Source organism: Ochlerotatus camptorhynchus, unplaced genomic scaffold (assembly GCF_037179485.1).
Source record: "Ochlerotatus camptorhynchus isolate MF236.1 unplaced genomic scaffold, CSIRO-AGI_Acam_v1.1 ptg000350l, whole genome shotgun sequence".
NCBI lineage: Eukaryota > Metazoa > Arthropoda > Insecta > Diptera > Culicidae > Ochlerotatus > Ochlerotatus camptorhynchus.
In genome coordinates, this window is record NW_027040838.1 from 821,037 (window position 1) to 841,381 (window position 20,345).

The 20,345-nt window shown below is 43.2% G+C and overlaps 1 protein-coding gene across 1 annotated transcript in view; it reads right to left on the reverse strand.

Annotated features, from left to right (window-relative positions):
• Positions 1 to 266: 266 nt before the first annotated feature.
• The window catches only part of LOC135709118 (BTB/POZ domain-containing protein 7), a 45,494-nt gene continuing 25,415 nt past the window's right edge, over positions 267 to 20,345 (reverse strand). The window contains exons 2-3 of the mRNA XM_065231321.1: positions 2,571 to 5,469; positions 267 to 2,507 (exon numbers count right to left, since the gene is read on the reverse strand). Of these exons, the coding sequence (XP_065087393.1) occupies positions 2,199 to 2,507; positions 2,571 to 5,435 (3,174 nt within the window). The 5' untranslated portion in view covers positions 5,436 to 5,469 and the 3' untranslated portion in view covers positions 267 to 2,198. The remainder of the gene's footprint in view (positions 2,508 to 2,570; positions 5,470 to 20,345) is intronic.

Genomic DNA, 20,345 nt, shown 5'->3' on the forward strand with positions numbered 1-20,345 from the left:
AGAAACAGATTAAAAAGAATTCTTACGTTGAAAATACAGATTGAAAATGGAAATAATGTGGCAACACTGCGTCGTCTTCGGATTGGTGCAATGCGTGCTGTTCCACTCATACGTCGTGTCCGATGCTTATCCGTCCGTTACTCGAAAGCAAATGACGAAGAAAACGATTTGGCAAGCGTTTTTATTATCGCTGCTTTTCTCCTCCCTTCCTTTCATTGGTGAAATGGTGAGCGATCCACCGAGCATTGAGTTCACTCTTGCTCTTGTGAGCATGCGCAATGTGTCGTTTGTTCGATTTGCGCTCTATCGTTGCGTCCGTGTTTGGGATTTTTCGTTACATGCCTGAATTTTGATTTTTTTTAATGTGAACCCCAGTATAGAAATTAGTAGTCCTACTTAAAAAAAATCAAGATCCAAAATTGCCGAACTTTAGCAAAAATGTGAATGATTGCCCATAACACGCAATTATGGAAAGTTTCATGCAAATCGGAGAAAGTCGAATTTTTTATCCTATTTGGCCTGAAACTGGTCACCTAAGAAACATTCAAAATTTCCATTCAGATCCTCAATCATGGCTTTAAAAAAAACCGTCGAATTACAACTTCTGACTCGTAGATAATTATTAGCTCAAATCCAAATCCGAATCAAAAGCGGATTGCTTTACTACGAAGGACATAAAAACGGATGCTTTTTGTGTGAATCATGAGATCATTCCATTCCTGACTCCACCGGATTGGATCTTCCTTTCAAATATACTATATTTCCAAATGGAGAATCCGATTCGAAAGATTCAGCAATACGCCGTTGGATTGTGTTATCCAAAAATATAGCAAACAAATCTGAGTGCACTTCCGACCTAGATCAAACTGATTCCATTTCAATTGGAGCCCTCCTCTCCTACGCGCCCTCACAGTTCTGGTTGTTGCGTTTGCTGGTGCTGTCGCGGTTTCCGTTGCTGGATTGAAACTTTTCTCGATTATAGTAATAAGTCATTATACATACACGTACGATACAGAGTTTTTTTTTGTTCATCTTGTGTTTACGTTTTTTTTTTCTTTTCTTTTGATGTTACGAATATTCGAAAACATGAAATTGATTTCCATTCATCTCCCATTCTCGCTCGCGCGCTTGTGCTCATTTCGTTAGCATCCAAATTCCAATGTGTGTTTAGTGGGAACACAAGAGAGTAAATCTCCTCAACTTAATCATAATAACACTTGTTTTGCTTGCCTTGCTTCCCAATTGAGAAAAAATTCCTACTGATAACCTAAAGTTAAAAAAAAAAACAGATCGCGAAAAAGATAAATAAATAGCGTTAAAACTTCATCTTATTAAAACATCTGATTATATTCACGAGGATGGTGGAAGGGGTGTAAAGTTTGCTAAAAATTAAAATAGAATAAATTAAAGGCACGGCCTAGTTTCTAAAACAAGGGGAAAATGTACGATTGTTATTTTTTAGTCCTGGTTCGATTCGCATTCACCTTCGCGCTCATTCGTCTATTATTTTGTTTCTTTTGTTTATTTTTCGTACGCGAAAGAAAACGAATACAAAAATTCGATTACTACTACATACAAGCCGGATACTGTTTTGTTCTGCCCCTTCAATCGTGCTTTCTCCACTGCCTAGTTGCATCATATCATATGCCATGTGTCTCTGTGTGAGTGTGTTTTGCCTCATTCCTCTTTGCTTTCAATTCGCTTCACTTTCTCTGTCGACCTTCTTTTCGTTTTCTGTGGGTTTTCTCCTATTTGTTTGTTAAATATAAAAGTCTTCGATTATTATTCTTACTGTTTTGTTTGTTTTGTTTTGTGTTTATTTTAGTACTATTATTACTTTTATATCCTTGCCATTGTAGTGTTGTTCTGCTTCTTGAAGTTATTATTAATGAAATACTTAACTCTTAATTCAAATATCTATGTATTTGTTGTAATTAATTACCTTCCTTTTACAGTTGTAGTAGTTTGTATTTGTTTTTGCTTCACTTCTCCTACTTTGTTTTAATTTAGTTAATTCGTTTAACTAAACATATTCGCCCCATATGTGTCGTACTCGTTCACTCGCACGTACGCCTTCACACAAACATGCTCACACTCGCTCGCTCGCTCGCTCGTTCTCTCTCCCCCTCTCCAGTGTGCTCCTTTCAGAAAGGCATACTGAACAGCTGACGTTTGTCGGGAAATACTTGCAGCCGTCTCTATAACCGGGGCCCAGTGTGATATGAGCTGTGCGGCAGGCCCGGACTCGCTCGATGTAAGGTGTACGGTGAGTTAGAACGCTGCGAGTACGACGACGATGAGGATGCCGCCGATGCTCCCGGTTGGCCCTGCTGGGAAGATACGCCGAGGGAACTCGGAAGTCTTCCGCCACCCATGCCGCCTCGTTCGGCTCCGCCATCGCCGCTGTGACCACTTCCTCCACCACTACCCAGCGAACCGGACGGTGGATGGCTCCGGGTCATGTAGTGATGGAAATTGCTCGGCGAAGGTGTCGCTATTCGATGATGCTGCAAACGAAGGGAAACATTTGTAAGGTTTTGGAAAATGTTTCGCACCGTGGTGCCACCTACCGGTAGGTTGTGTAAACCCATGGAGCCCGCCGCCCCGATCATGTGGCTTGGTCCGTCGCCCAGATCCAGATGGAGACTCTCGGGCATGTCGCCGAGCTGTAGCTGTCCGAGGGACGCGGTCGCCATTGCCACGTCCGGCATTATGTCCGAGAGGTGTCCTTCCGAGCAGGCTCCAGCTTCGCCGGAGTGATCTCCAGCCGGTGCCGACAGCCGATAGGCTACCACGTCTCCACCGGGGATTAACGATGGCAGTTCCTGACGTCGATGAGTTCCTATAATACTTGGACTCGGTCCGAGCATACCTCCCGGCAGATGATGCAATCTACCTCCCATGCCACCAACCCCAGTCAGATCTCCTCCTCCACCGGTGGCTCCAGATCCATGCGGCATCACTTGCGACGGTGGTTGAGGTTGTTGCCGGGGGAATGTCATGTTGCGGCCATAACAGGCCACGTTCTGTGGAATAATATCACTTGGCAGTGCCGGCGAAGGTGGCGGGGTGGTGTCCTCGTCCAATGATTGATTGCTCGCATGGATATCGTCGCCCTGAGCTTTCGGTGTGGAGCCATCGGCATCCAAGCAGTAGCAGTTGGAGTTCTCCAACAGCTCCGCTATCTCATCCGGAAAGTTGAACTCCCGAACCACCCTCAGCCTGATCTGACGATTGATTTCGTTCCGGCTAGACAGCGGAAGCGTCAACGCCCGTTGGCAGCTCGGGACCTGTCGAAGCTTTTGTTCCCTCTTTTGCATGGCTTCCATTGCGCTTGGGTCCGGAGCCGGAATCGACGCAGCCGCTGTAGCCACAACGTCCACTCCGGCCGTACCTCCACCGCCGATGTTTCCACTAGCATTACTATTCAGTCGGGACACCATATACAACGTGTCCGGAATGTCCGGCATGTGGCGGGACCGTCGCATGCGCAACATTTCGATCTGTTGCGATGCGATGTGATCCTCCAGCAACACCTTAACCTCCTCGTAGTACGGCATAAACAACCGGGGCCGCACGAACAAACCGTGATTCTTGCCGCCCCGGATCCAAGCGTTGATCCGCAAGCTCTCGCGATCGTCTCCGATCATGTGCGACGGTGGAGTGCTGACCAAACCCCGCCGGATTGCTTGGTTCAGTATCTCGTTACTCGGTGGCAGTACGTGGTCCATGCGAACATGCGGAAGCAGCTCCGATAGAATCTCCCGCAACTCTACATCGCTCAGGTCTCGCTTCTTAATTCCTTTCCGCGTTACCGAGTGTGCAGTGTGACTCAACAGGTTCGGTTCGCGATCCTCCATCCGCCGAATCAGTTCCTGTTCGCCCCACTTCAGCACAGCCTGTAGCACTTCCAGTTCCGACGCCTGGAGGAAGTTGTTCTGAAGCGCTTCGATCAGTTGTGATTTGTCGAGCTGGAAGAGCACCGGAGAACCGACAATGGCCGAGAACTCCTCGCGCAAATAGTGGCAAGCTTGGCGATAAACCCAGGCAGATCCATGCGGTTGACCACCCCAACGCAAAACCGTAGCGAGCGTATCCAGCGACAGCCATTCGAGAATCAGATCTTCGCAACCCTGAGCCAAAATGTCCAACTCGAGAAATCGCCCAATTTGGTACAGTTCCATGGCCTCCTCCAGCGGTGAAGGTCGGGTACGGCCGGTGTGGGTAAGAGCTTGTACTTCGCCGAGACTGCCGGCACCGTTGCCGCATCCGTTTCCACGCAGGATCAACGACAGGTCAACGGTATCCAGGTAGATCGCGTGCAGCAGGACACGAGCGTAGCGCTTCGGAATGACAGTTTCATCCAGAACGATCCGTGTCGGAACATGCAGCGAACGGTCCGTTCCGTGCAGTTGATGATCCTCGTTGATGTTACGGATCCGTCGTTGGATCATATTCTTGAAGAATGGTGATCGTGCACTGAGGATCGCCTTATGGCAAGGTAGCTCCAGTTTCGGCCGGAAACCGTACTCCGAGCTGCCAGAATCGGGCCGATGGTAGTCGCCACCCTCCGAGGTGAACACTATGGCGGCATCTGCGTAGTCCCCAGTTTCGAGCAGGTAACGCAGATCGTTTTCTAGCGGATTCGGTGTACCGAAATCTTCTCCTAATCTACGTAGCAGACTTACATCTATGGTCGGATCGTGTGTACATAAATCTCCTGTATACAGATATCTCAGCAGCGACGAAAACATCGGAACGTCCACCGGTGAGGAGCGCAGTTCCAAACAGATACGTGCCCCGTAGCCCGGGCACCCGGCTAGCAGATCTCGAAAGTACGGACAACGAGCGGATAGTAGTGCACGGTGTACCGGGAAGACCGTTCCCCGAAACACCAGATCACAGTCGGTGCAGTGTTTGTAGTCGTACAAACTGGCGAGATCCTGTTTGAACGTGGTTGCTGGTGGCCTTGCCAGCTCAGCCTGGACCGAGAGGTCCTTCAGTGCCGCCAGGGCTTCGTACTCCTCCAGTAGTGCCGACAGTTCCATCGGACTCCAGCTGGACACGAACTCCCGCAGCACCCGGCCATGGTCGCATGCTTTTGACGATCGCCGTCGCCGAATCAGTTTCTTCTTCAGTGTAGCAAAACCGGTGACCTTCTTCCGTCGTTCCCGCACGATAACGGGTGGCCCACCGACGGGCCCGTATGCTCCGCCCATTCCACCTCCGCCGCCGCCGGCTGCCGTGAGGGGTGTCGTGGTCGTAGCACCAGCTGCCGTCGTGATAGCACCCGTCAGACCCGGAATCCCGCCGGGACCGCCGGGACAATCAGTTGATGCCGTCGCCCCCATCTCCGTAATGCATGTATCGCTTTTACTCTCGCACCAGTATTGCAGTCCACAGGGCACCAAGCATCCCCATAGACCGAGATTCATTTTCTAGCGGCGACTGCGGCTCGCGACGGTTGATCTGGGAAGGGAAAAGAGGAGAAAACTAAGTTAGAAATGTTGCATCGTTGTATGTTCCGTGTATGTAGTAAGTAGGTACATTCTTGAGAGGAGAAAAAAGGGCATACGAAAGCTGCCATCCGAGCCGGAAGTGGCAAAGTGAAAAAGAGGAGAGGAAGCGGAAGCAGATGAAACTGACGACTGTCAATCGGTGTTGCAACTTTTTGGCCTCATTCTCCGGGTTGGTTTCACTTCGCGCACACACACAAAACACAATTGCAGAAATGTACTTAGGTATATCGTCGGCGTTGGCGGTCAACTGACCAGTATCGGTACAGTGTTGGTCGAAAAAAATGCACCACTTTCATATTTATTTTCAATGTCTGTATAGAATTATGACCTGAAATAGGTGTTAGAGACTGATGTAAAATTTGAAATTTTCGTCGACCTTAATTAACCTCCCAAAAATCCATTGACGGCAATCGAATGTGCAGAAAGGCAGCTTCTACACCTGCGTTGGATATCGCACCCATTCAACACACATGGGCCGGGACCAACGGCTTTACTTACCTTCCGAAGGAAGACGTGACCAGAGATTTGTATGCCTAAGAAAAATCCCACCGACCTCGGCTTTGATTGAACCCAGACCTATTGGGGTGTTAGAAAGCAGTCACGTTTACCAACTCACCACATGCGTGATTTCGTTCTAATTCCTCAATTTGGTGTAAATTAAATCATTTCTGATCAGAAATGTTATTATTAAGACATCATTGCTTGCTATTTTCAGAATTCACACAAGCACAACAGCAGCGCTTATTATGAGAAAAACTCAAATGCATACATTCGTGACGATCTTCGGTGACAGTTTCGTATGACAGAACCTGACATATGACATTTTAGTTTGGTACTGTACTATGATAGCTTGTTTTGCAAGTTTCGGAGGCAAAAGCAGTCGATTATCACAGAAAATGTGTCGACTACCGTGACCGCTTACAAGACTGGTAAGGACCGAAAATCAATGTCTGACGCCATTTTCAAATCCAAGATGGTGGCTTCCGGTTAGAGAAAAACTGGGAAATACTGTCAAATACCACACAATATGGATATTTTTGGAATCGGAATGACGTGTAGAGACCGTAAATTGATGTCTGACGTCATTTTGAAATCCAAGATGGCGACTTCCGGTTTGAAAAAAAAAACAGGGAAATACTGCAAATATCCCACAATATGGGTATTTTTGAAAACGGGATGACGGGTAGGGATTGGAAATCGATGTATGGCGCCATTTTGACGAATGACGCTATTTTGATTTTTTTTAAAGTTTACATTTTATTTTATTTATACGCCGGTTCAGATATGCATACATTTACGGAAAAACAGCTATTTCTGATAAGCGGCGCCGGTGGTGAAGTGGTAAGCGTGATTATCTCTCACCCCAACAGGCCTGGGTTCAATCCCAGTCGGTGCCGCCGGGATATTCTGAGGCATAACATCTCTGATCCCGCCTTCCTTCGGGAAGTAAAGCCGTTGGTCCCCGGTTCATGAGTTGATGGGTCGATAGGTAGGGTCCAGGTGTGGGAGCTGCCTCTCTGGCGTCGGCAGCATTGATGCTCAGCACGGAATACAAATCAAGGGAAAAAAAGCTATTTCTGATCAAACAACTCACGGTTAAGCTTAACGAACAAAATATTTGCAAGATTTTTGTCGGTAAGAACCAAGGAAAGTGCACTAAATGAGCACTCTACAGACGCTTGCGACCGCCAAAGTGATTTACGCAAGTGCGTATAGTTCTGGGTCGCATTTTCTCAAACTTTCCCAATAAAGCAGCACGTTTTCAGTAGAACTAACCCTCTGGCCCATGGACAGTTGTTTCAGCTTTCAACACTCTGCTTCCTGTCGTTAATATTTGCCGTTTTTGCCGTGAGCATTGCCTCCACTCGCGTTGCTGGAGCTGTTGATGTAGAGGGTAATGTCAAAGGCATTGTTGCTTGTTCCTCGACCTTCTACTTCAGTTTCTCCCAAAGCTGAAGCAAATGGTCAATCGCTATGGCCTTCTCTTCTTCCGATAAAAAAGTTTGTTCTAGCGTAATTTAATCTGGGGTCAGTGTTAATGGCCGTAAGGAAAGCCTTGTTCTCAAAAAGAGCTTGTTGCCGATCTTTCATGGTTTCAATCAATGTTTTTGCCATGCTAGACACACACTCTTCGAGTTGGAGAATCCAGTCAAGCCATATAATCATCAAATCACCCATCACCAACGATTCCTCCTGTAGTTTCTTTGTTGCAATAAAAGCAGATTTGAACACAGGCAAACTCCTTCACGAATTTCCACAAATCGTTGCCCATAGCAGCATCATCATTTTCGCCCATCAGCTCTCGTAGGAAATCTTCGTGCTCCTCAAAGTATTGACCCTTAACACATATTGATAAAAAATGAAAAAGAAAAATAAATAAATGAAAAACATAAAATACCCTTTCTTAGATTTTCCTTCACCGGATAAGAATTGGTGATATGAGGAAAAATGAAGAGAGAAGTTAATACAGATAAATATGCAGAAATATAATCATAGAGCTTACCATTGAACATGATGAACCCCAGCGCATATCATTGCCAAGGATCGGTATCGGTTGTTTGTTCATTTCGATTATCTTGCGGTACTTTTTCAGTCGCAGTGATTTTGCTACCTCACGGATACGGGCAAGTTTTGATTCCACCTTTAGCTTTTTGATTGCGTCATGTACCGCTAACTGAAGAGTATGGGCGGCACATCGAACACTTTGAATTAAGGCTTCGGATACCGCAAGAAATCGCATTTCACTTTCGTCCTCTAGACCGTCTTCTTCTTCGTCGTCGTATCTCTCTACCGCATCCTGTTCATCTTCATGTCGTGTTATTTGTTCAGCATCCTTTCCTGCTCCTTGTTCTGTTTCCTACATTGGTTCGTGTCTATCTTCTTGTTTAGCTTCTTGGTCAACGGCACTTCCAGATACGTTTTCTTGATCAAGGAGTTCGGTTTCAGAAACGTTCACCACCACCGTCGTCATTCCAGCCAATCTCACCATCGTCATCATCTGCCATAAATAGTAGTGCGTGCAGTAGTCTGACAGCCTTTAAGAAGTTGGAACCATTATCCGTAGTCACAGTATACATTTGATCAATAGTGATCTAAAAATTGGTCAATATCTTCATCACTTTTTCCTTTATCAGCAGTGTGTGTTCTGTGTACCTCGATGAATCCGAGCGTTCGGGTAGTAATCTGTCCGTTTTTGATGAACTTAATGAGAACTCCTAGAATATGGCGGCCTTTCCTGGTTGCCATATCCATTTTTAGACAAATCATCTGGCGTTTCAGCCCTTCTGGAATCATCTGTTTCTTTATTTAATTAAATCTTCAACATAATGTTGTACAGATATTTTCTAGGCTAGGTGTCGAATTCTATGTCTGTAAGTAGACTTATTAATGTTAAAATCATATACATCAAACGTTTCATTTAACACACGACAGCACAAAGTCCACGGTTCGTTGAATCCATAGTTGGTTCGATGGGTAGGTTGCCACAGAAGCGTGTAACTACGTAGAACTCTTTGAGGAGCATTGATGTAGATTTGGCTCACAAGAGAGTTGCAATCCACGTCACCGTTAAACAATCCAAACACGAAGAGTCGCTGAAGTAGTTTCCTCCTTGCTGCCAACGTGTCCAGGTCAATCAGCCTGCACCGTTCTTCGTAAGGCAGCAAATTTACCGAATCGTTCCAGGGCAGAACACGTAAAGCGTAGCTTCCGAAGTTTCGCTGAATGGCTTCGATTCTGTTAGCTTGAATAGCGTAAAAGGGTGCCCACACAACAACAGCATACTCTAGAAGACTGCGGACGAGAGCACAGTATAGTGATTTCAGCGCGTAGATGTCCTGGAATGCGTTTGTGTTTCGTTTCAAGAAACCTAATTTGGCGAATGCTTTAGCAGTTATCATGGATATGTGCTCATTGAATCTGACTTTAGAGTCGATGATAACACCCAAATACTTAACTGAAGAAACGAAGAGCAAACCACTGAGTCCTATCCTATAGTTATGTCGTAAGGGCTCGCGTGAACGGCTGAAAGATATTGCGCAGCATTTTGTGACATTAACCTTCATACCGTTCAATGTACACCAGCGCAAAAGGGAATCAATATCCTTCTGGAGTGCGCAACAGTCAAGTCTTGACTTAATTGTACGAAAGATCTTTAAGTCATCGGCGAACATAAGTTTCGAAGAACACAGTCGACTACACAGATCGTTCACGAACAGGATGAAAATTAAAGGCCCCAAATGGCTACCTTGGGGAACACCAGAGGGTATCTCGAAACTAGGCGAATTAACACCGTTAATGCTCACATAGGCTGAGCGGTCAGTTAAGTAAGATTGTAGCCACATCGTGATCCAATTAGGTAATCCCATACACCTCATTTTGTCCACTGCAAGCACATGTGGAACTCTATCGAACAACGCCTTACTGAAGTCCACGTAGATCGCATCAACTTGTCGTCGTTTTTCAATGGAGCTGATCAGCGAGTTGACAAACACCATTAAGTTGGTTGTTGTAGAGCGTTTCCTCACGAAGCCGTGCTGATGTTCGGCAATTATTGGCCTAACCGCTTGATATACGATCTTCTCCAGAGCTTTTGGGAGGCAGCTTAGAATCGAAATTCCGCGATAATTTTCAACGTTGTGGATGTTTCCAGCTTTGTTAATAGGTGTGATTGACGCAACCTTCCACATTGTGGGGAAAACACCACCAACTAGCGAACGATTGAAGATAATCGGCACAGGTGAAGCGAGAGATGCAGAAAATTTCTTAATGACCGATGGCGGCAAACAGTCTGGACCAGGGCCTTTAGAAGGATCTACAGATTAAAGAACTTTCATCACCTCTTCCATGCTCATCCAGTCACGACGATCATCCGGAGAATGAGCGGGAGGGGTAGTCGAAAAAACATCCTTGAAGAATTTTGCGAAGAGATCAGAAGCTTCTTCCGCGGAGTCAGTACGAGCTTCTTTATAGGACACATCGAGTGGTATACCGCCATTCCGCCTAAGTTTCTTCACGTAGGTCCAAAAAGACGATGGATCCCGCTTTGCCTCCGACTCTATGCGCAATACATATTCATGGAAAACTGTGTTCAACCGGCTGGTGTAGTGCTCCTGCATGTCGTGAAGTAATCGCATGTTTTCCTCAGTCCGTTGTTTGAAAAGACGTTTAGACTTTCCGTAACCTGTTTCGGAGGTTCCTAAGTTCCGTGGTCCACCATGGTTGATTGTAGTGAACACGGAGGCAATGTCGTCGAATAGGAGTATATTCGTGGATGATATCGAAAATGGCACCATAAAACCGGAAAACATTGTGATGAGCGTCGAGCTTGAAAATTCCACAGGGCGATTCGAAAAGTTCGATTCTGTCAGTATCACTAACGAAAGCCAGGTCAAGTAATCTCTCGTTTACGTTACGTACATCCTGAACCTGCTGTGATCCACATGCAAGGATCGACTGGGTCAAAGCGATTCCTGGTTCAGATGAAGCGTTGGTCGGGATGTAAGAATTCATGTCGGCATCAAATTGCCATGATAGTCTAGGCAGATTATAGTCTCCCAAAACTATGACTGTATCGGTAGTTTCAGCAAGCTCACACAATTCTTGAACACAAGATGCATGATTGGAGTACATGGCGCAGTCCGAGTTAGGCCTTAAGTAGACGCAACATATGTAGACCGACTGCATTGGAAACGAAACACACACGGCCACTTGCTCTAAACAGTTGGCATTAACTAGTGGAACCAACTTACAACGTAAATGCTTTATGACACCGTAAATGCTGTTCAAATCGAATGGCCGTTTCCGAAACCTTTACTGGAATTACCTTTCTATTCATCTGCGGAATTTTTAGGGCCTTTTCAATTTGTCTCAATAAGTCCGACATTCCCTGTTGTTCAAAGACGCGGTATGGCAGGCCACCAAGAGTTACTATCTTCACACAACATTCGTCATAGAATGGCTCGTCCATAGATACCGAAATAGTTTTCATTTTTGCGATTGATTGCTTCCAGATTTACAGTTTTTATTTTTTCATTTTTGATTATGAAATGGCGTCATACGTCGATTTCCAGTCCCTAATCGTCATCACGATTCCAAAAATACCCATATTGTGGAGTATTTGACAGTTTGGCGCTTTGAATGTTGATCATCTAAGCTTTAATTCACTTGCACATTCGGCAGCACTGCACCTCCATTTACAGCTTCTTCGCCCAAGCGTTTAACCATGTTCAGCAAAAACCAGATTCGATTTGCAAAAACTGAACCGAATCCGTGTTTGTTATTCCATACACCCGACCCCAAACTCGTTTACACGTGTAAAGGTGCTGATGGATTCGGTTGTGTATTCGAAACCGAGGCCCGATTTTGGTTTAAGTTTCGTTTACCGTGTAAACGAAATGAAAACTTTACACGGTGTGCTCTATCGTGTTGCGATTTTGAGGACCGTACCAGTACATGTGTGTACCGGTTGGTTTTCTTGTCCACCGCTCTCGCATTGAGTGCGCAGAATAACCCACGTTCACGGTAGTCCCAAAATTTCGCTCAAACACCTTGTCGGTCACTTTTTAGGTGGGAAATGGCCGAATATCAGTTGAAATTTTGAATCTTACCCAGAGGAACCTTCAAATATCTCAGGATTATGGGAAATTGATTACATGTGGATGACGAGAAAAAGACATAAGAAGGTTTGTTTACAAAAAGCTTGTATGCCCTTTTCACATGTTGTTCTTGATTTCTCTTTGACTATCGTAATAATAAACCGGATTTGGGTATATTTAAGGATTCTAATGGCGGTGAGCTAAAACAGATATTATCGTCGGATTAAATCTCGACCAAGAGTTAATCAACACGACTCTAAGGCCGACAACATAGTAGAAGCGATTCGAAGCGATTCGATTCGTTGGCAATAAGCGGAGCGCTTGCGTGAAAGCACCCTCTATGAGCGTTCTATGGGAATTGCCCAAACCAGCCATAGTGAAAGCGATGCGAAGAGGTGTAAAGCGCCCATTACACATATCAATATATTGACAATAAATTGACATACTGACAATATTATTGAAAAGGTGATATTGAAGACGATGATTGATGACAAGTATTGTCGAAAAGCTGATTTCAATTTCACTTTGTCAATACTCAGAATGTATTGACAAAAATCCGTCAATTTCGCCATCAATATCATCGTTTTACAAATATTGACAACATTAATGGCAATACGTTAGAAGTCTTTTTTACCTTAATGTATTGAAGTCAATATTACTTGTCTCAATTTCCCCACACAAGAAACATGAATCAGCGAAAGAAAGTGTGTTTAGAGTTCATGTTTGCATTCGGGTCCAAACAGAAACGATTGCTGAACCTGTATGTATTGAAAATACTAGCTACACTCGAGCTACACACTGAATTCGGTAAATTTTGCCGGGTTTTTGAACAGCTGAAAAAATTGGAAAAATTTCAAATGACCGTTACTCGAAGGAAATCAATAAAATCGACAGATTGGTTTTGTATCGTTCAAAAGGGGTTAACTAGGTCCGACCATTTTCGGTATACATTTCCATTTTTTTTTTAATTTTTCACTAATTTATAAACTTTTACCGAACAGTTCCGTAGTTCAAAAATTACCAAACATAGGAGTCCTGGTTTAGTGGATATACATACATAGAAACCAACTTTCACCCAACATTTACTTATATTTGCTCATTTCAAATTAATATCATTTTTTTTTTCAAATGCCAAATTGGTATACCAAATGTTGTAACTTTTTGACAGGACACAGAAAATACACAGGACATGTACTTCCAAATTGATCGAATTTAATCAAATCGATTGTCGAGTGCGCGGAATTACTACACGTGTGGAATACCCCACGTTAACGGTACGCAGTTTCCCAAATAGAAACTACCATGCTGATGTTTTAGTAAACATTAATAAATGAAAAATATGCATATAATAATTGATTTACGTTACATGTAGGTATGTGAAACGCTGATAGATTTATTTTGTTTTAAAGTAAAAAAATAACATGATTATGCTTGTGATTTTGTAGAAAATGTACATCCATATAAACGAAGCCTGGGTGATTGGTGACTGTAAAAAGATACATTTTTTATTCAGTTAGAAATCGATTGCATATCACACACGAAAATTTAAACAAATGGCAACACTGCATGCGCGAAGGTGCTTTGTGAGTTAGTCGATCTAAATGACGTACGTTCTCCCTCCTATCGGGTAGGGGAAGAATATTGACAAAGTGAAATGAAAATCAGTTGTTCAACAATACTCGTCATCAATCCATCGTCATCAATATGACCTCTTCAATAATATTGTCAGTATGTCAATTTACTGTCAATATATTGAACCGTGTAACGAGCGCTTTAGCGTATTGTCATTAATGTTCTCAATATTTATGTATTGATAATATTGTAATGAAAATTGACAATACGATGTTTGTCAATATATGGACATGTGTAATGGGCGCTTAAAGCGTTCAGCAAAGCGACAGAGCTGTTCGTGTTGTGTTTTGACGCCTTCGAACGCAAGTGGACTGATTCTAGTGAGGAAAAATGGACACCGAAAATTTGAACAAATATTTTACACTGCGCGCGCGACTGTAATGTCTTCAAAAACGCTTTCACTATGTCATAGGTTGCTTCGCTTGCCGCTGCATTTCGCTTTGCCAATTGCTATCGCATCGAATCGCTTCTACTATGTTGTCGGCCTAAGCAAACATTTTGCAGATCACCCAAACAGGGTCGGCATTAAAAGTTAATCCGAGTCTGAGCTTACCGCCATCAATGAGCATATAAAGAGTATTGCATATCGCTAACTAGTTTCGAAAACATTTCTCCAAGAGGCACCGCCGCAACCCTTTTGTCCACCACTGTTTTCTATACTTTCAGGCGCCAACCAATGGACACAACGCCACCGGGGGGAGGCGGCAGACTAGGAGGAAAGAATCTCCGAATCGAAATGAAACTGCTGCCAAGGGCAAACCATCAGTAGGAGAGATCGAGACTGGAAATAGGGCAAGGTAAATTGAAAAAGAGCCATAGACACGCGTGTAAAAGTATACCGTATATGGCGGGGGTGGTGCATGCCGCGCGGTCGCCGGAACAAACGGTGAATCCTGTTCCTGATAAATAGTTTTCTGACATGCCGTTTTTATCGCGCTGCTTCTCATTCGTACATCACATGTTCCGGCAGAGGGAGCGCAGTTTCAGCTGTTTTTGTTCTGTTGATTTGTACCATGGAGGACGACGGAGAGGAAATTCAAGGATAAAGGGTTTTCCCCATGCTACCCATCAACTGATTCAGGGCGGAGCGGAGAAAAGCGGCAAGCAACAATCGCACGAAGGTATTTGGTAGGCATGCACAAATTTTCAATCTCCACCATCGCTGGTCGCTACTTCCGATTTGGATATTCCGACTCGGTTCGCGTGCTACGGCGATATGAACTGCCAGCAGACCCGACCGACCGACCGACCGACCGACCGACCGGTATTGCCTTTGTCATCGTCGTCGGCTCAGTCAATTTTAGCACGAAACGACCGAGAATGTGCAGAGAGATGGCAAGCGGATTTAAAAGCCAATAATGTAGGGAACTGGGCCACATTAATTCGATTACTTGTGCACGAAAGGATCGCTAGAGAGCGAGGAATACCCATAATGAAAAAAAAAACCCGAGTGACGATTTATTTTGAGAGATCTGCCACGGATTTTCCGGTTGGAATGCAAACGAGGCTTCTGGGAAGCGAACAGCTGACGGGCTTTGACGGAATTTTGGAATTAGGGTAGACCTGAGAAAAGGAGCTTTTCCCACAATCGTCTACGCCATGTTCATTGGTAGTGATGTCAATTCCAGGAGCTAATCAATGAGAATTACGTCAATTGTAAATGGCAACACTAGCTATAGGCAATGCGACCACGTTGACGGTGTCCTTGAACTAATAATACTGCCCATGCCAAAAATTTCGGTGAACAGCGAACGATGATGACGACGTCGACGACGACGACGACGAGTGCAGGACCAATTTGCGATTCTGGATGGAAATGTCATGGCATCCACGCCGTCTAATGTTACCATTTGTTGTGATGCCAAAGCCAAGCGAGCGAAGGAGACACGGCGACAAAGGAAAGCTTGTTTCGCACTTCCTGGAAAAGGACGTTTGGGGTCAGGCAATAATTACGTAAGCACTTTTTTGGGATTTTCAAACCCCCATATTGTAAAATTTAGTAGTGTTTGTACATTGAATATTTGAATGGTCTAAGAGATGAACTAGCCTAAGGCTAAAAATCTCTAAGATAAAGAAAAAAAAATGAATGGTCTGTAGGGTAAGTTGTCAATTGTTGCACAATTTACATTGTTTATTATGCAGCATTTAGTGGCCACGGCTAACGTTTACCGATCATGGTGACATGTTGAAAGTTAAAAAATGTTCTTTGAATCGATTAGCTTGGGACCGAAGAGTGTACCAGAGCTGAGCCAAAAAGTTGAGCACGTTTCTTCGGGACCTACTAATCTTAGAGTTACCTCTATGCTATTACTAGCTTAAAATTCAGTTAACTTAAGTAATCTTAACAGGAAAATGTTCATTAGGCCCCTAATCGCGACGAGAAGCAGAACAAGTCCGCCAAAACCCGTGCCAGGAAGTTGTACCTCAACATGCTGACGAAAGTTGAATGCTGCATCATGGACGACGAAACATATGTGAAAGCCGACTTCAAACAGATCCCCGGCAACCTGTTTTTCACGGCCAAGGATAAGTTCAGCGTTCCGGAGCATGTCCGCACTCAGAAGATGTCCAAATTTGCGAAGAAATTCCTGGTTTGGCAAGCCATCTGCACGTGCGGGAAGCGGAGTGCACCTTTCGTGACCCAGGACACGATGAACGGACAGGTGTACATAAAAGAGTGCCTCCAGAAGTGGCTGCTTCCTCTCCTGAAGGCCCACAACGTCCCAACAATCTTCTGGCCGGATTTGGCCTCATGCCACTACTCCAAGGACGTGCTGAAGTGGTATGCGGACAATAAGGTCAATTTCGTGCCGAAAATGTTCAACCCTCCCAACACTCCGGAGCTCCGCCCCATCGAGAAGTACTGGGCGATTATGAAGCAGCACCTTCACCACCAGGTAGTGAAGACAGTCGAGGAACTGAAGAAAGTATGGGTTTACATGCAAAAAACGGTTGATTCACAAGTTGTGCAGAATCTTATGGCCGGGGTTAAGGCCAAGGTGCGGGCATTTGCGTATGGACTGTAAATAAAATACGAGTAAAATGGTAAAATGAAGTTTAATAGTTATTTCTCAATCCCTGAAAATTTGATGGCAATCGGATGAAAACTCGAATTTTGCGAATCAATTTTGTGTGTGGCAATTTCATCGTGGACACCCTTTAGACCCTTGAACACAGCAGAGAATGCGGTTGAAGTTGAGTTATTAACGGAAGAGAAAGTCGATGATGAGAATTGATCAATGCAGATAGGACCTTTTGAAATGTTTATCTAGAAAAGTAGTCGTTATGATGGCACACAAAAGCTATACTACCCATAATCGCATATCAGTCCCATCTTTGCTTGATTTCCTTACCTTATGGGACTGATATGCGATTATGGGCTGTGTAATACTTCAAGGAATTTTCAAGAATCTGGAGTCAAATTCCATGTACAGTTTTATAGGCTCGTGGAATTTTATTATTATTTCTAAGGACCTCATTCCAAGGGAGTGCTAGGAAAAAAAATCTTTCAGAAAAACATGAAATGCAATCTGCTTTCAAGGTAGTTCTGAGGAATTTTACATTTCATGTGAAGCCTGATAGTTTTGAATAGAATTTCAAAAAACTCTGAATTGAATTAAAAGTAAAAGAGGAAAATTACATGGGCATTCTGGGGATAATTACACAAAGTTTGTGGTAGAAAACGAATTCGGAGCATAAGTCCTTGGAATTTGTTTTAGAATACTAAAAGGAGGATCACAATTAAATCTGAGAATAACTCCAGGACTTCTTCAAAGGAATTCAGAAAATAAATTTAGGGAGAGTTTGCTAAACAAATTATGAGAAGAAATCGAAGGAGGCCAATGAATTCTTAGGAGACTTTCAATGTGAGTAGAATGCCAAGGGAAGGAGTAAGATTCAAAAGGAAATCGAAAAGGAATTCAATGAATACTCGGAGAATCTTTCCAAAGTGTTGCTTATTTTGGAGAATTTCAAGGTAATTGCGAGGAAAACTAAAAGAAAATTGAATTCAGAGGATAGTTTCATCGAAATTTAAGGAATATTTCAATGGAAATTTCCGTTGAATATGTAATGGACTATTCTGAGGTCTTCAGAACTACTTGAAAGTTCCCAAAATGTTAATGAAACTGCCTTGAAGTTCTTTTGTAGTTTGAGAAACTAGCCTGAGCCTCACAATACTTCTCATCAAATTCTCAAACTTCCCTGAACTTTATAGGAATTCCTAAAGTTTCCTCATTTTTTCTAACGATCATGGATCTCCTCTAAAGGTTTAACAATTCACTGAAGTTCTCTAAACTTCTTTAAAATTTATGTGACTTCTCTAATGTTAACGGAACTGCTCTGAGGTTCTGTATTCTTTTCTGAAATTCTCAAAAATTGTTTAAAGTTTTTGCAGTTCTCATGCAGCTTGTTATACTGCGCTGAATGCGCTAGACTGCCTTGGTGTTATTAAAACTGCCTAAACGATTACTGAATTGCTTAAAAGGTTCTCTAGTCTGCCCTGAATTTATCAGTATTTTTTAAGAACCTGCAACTTTACTGAAATTTATTGATGTGCTTTGAAGTTTCGACAATTTTCCTTAAGTATTATAACCATTATAAACGCTTACTAATTTTCCCTGGACTTATCTCTGCTTACCTGACGTTCTCTAAATTTGATTAAGGGAGGAGTACACTTTGATTTTTAAAAAAAATGCATTTTTTTTGGCTTAAAATTTCATTCAAAGTGTTTTTATGTTACTTCATACGCGAAGTTAACGATTTTCAGAGTTGGTTGGTAATGGTAACATGAAGCTTTAGTGTGATGATTTATTAACTAGAGAATGATTTTTAGAAGAGGGTAGGTAGATAGTTCCGTTAGAGTACGGCAGTATGAAAATTGAATAGAAGTTGAAAATGAGCGAAGGGCCATTAATGCGACAGTTTTCAAAGATAGACGCACATTTTTGCCTAACCCGTACGATGTACGCGGGGACTTGAAGTATGTCTCCAAGTCCACAGGCACCACCCTACTGCTTTCTCTCTGAGATGATCACGTTGGTCATGACGAGAGGAGCAACACAATAGTTGGGTAAAGAAGAACTGCATTATAACACACCATCGACTGGAAATGCTCTCGCAACGTGGGGCTTTAGGTAGTGATGAAAACGTCGCTAGAACTATTCCACAGCCGCAGTCAGTTTATGAGCAAAAAGAGGGACGTACATTTTTGCCTGTGGACTTGGAGACATACGTCAAGTCCCCGCGTACATCGTACGGGCTAGGCAAAAATGTGCGTCTATCTTTGAAAACTGTCGCATTAATGGCCCTTCGCTCATTTTCAACTTCTATTCAATTTTCATACTGCCGTACTCTAACGGACATATCCACCTACCCTCTTCTAAAAATCATTCTCTAGCTAATAAATCATCACACTAAAGCTTCATGTAAGCATTTCCAACCAACTCTGGCTTAAAATGTTTCTTGGGATGTATACTTTAATTTAGAAAAGACTCCAAGTCCGCCAGAATATTCCTTACCGCTTTACGAAGCGATTTCCTATAACATATACCGGCGCACTGAGAGAGCATTTTTATCTTTAAACGCGTTTATCTCGAAACGGGGTTTTTCAAACTGGCGTGGGAAATAACTCTAACCAGCTATCATCAAATTTGGATATCGCCTGGGTTTTCTTGTTCAGAATTAAATTCTGCTTAGAAATACGTATCCACATTTTCGAGTTTGTCAAAAATGGATTTTTAATCCACGATTTTGTGAGCATTTTTAGGGTGAAAAAATGGACTTTTTTTTCCTAAGGCCACAACTTTTTCCCACGCCGTTTTCCGACTTCCGCGCGACCTGGTGCACCGGCCACGGGGAGACGCCAATCGAGTTCAAAAAAATACAAATTGTAGTTCGAAGGATGACTAATAAATGGGTTATAACATATTTGCCCTCCCTGAGTGTTTTATTGCTTAAAAAAGATTAACGAAAATGCCTTACTTTTTGGACGTTCAAAGTGTACTACCCCCTTAATAATCCGGCAAATTTTCTGATATATATTCATAATTCCCTAACGCTTCTGACGGAACTCCTTGTAAAGTCGCTGCAAGTTTTCTTAAGTTAATGGGATTATTCTGAAGTTGTCTGATCGTCCTCAAAGTACTCGGAACTTAGCTGAATATCATGTAACTTTCTAAATAAATTATAAGTTCTCTGGATTTTTTTGAAGATAACGCTGCTAGCTAAAAGCTCTCACATTTTTCTTTAATTAATGGACCTTTGTTGATGTTCTCTTATCAACTTAGCTAAATTTTCGCATTTTTTAAGTTCTTTAAATTTCCATCTTAAAATACGTTTTCCGGATGTTCATATAAATTTCATCACGTTCCAGAAATTCTCTCGGACCTTTGCTAAAGTGTCCGGAAATTCCCTGACTTTCTCGAAACTTCTTTACGGTTTTTACAATTTCCTTAAAATTATTTGAACTGCCCTTTGAATCTCTGATCTTTCTTGATGTTCTCGAAGCTCCCATAAAGCTCTCAATTATATTGAAGATGTCGGTTCTGATCAACAAAAAATTGAATTCCCGTAAACACCTTTAAATTTCCCTGAAATT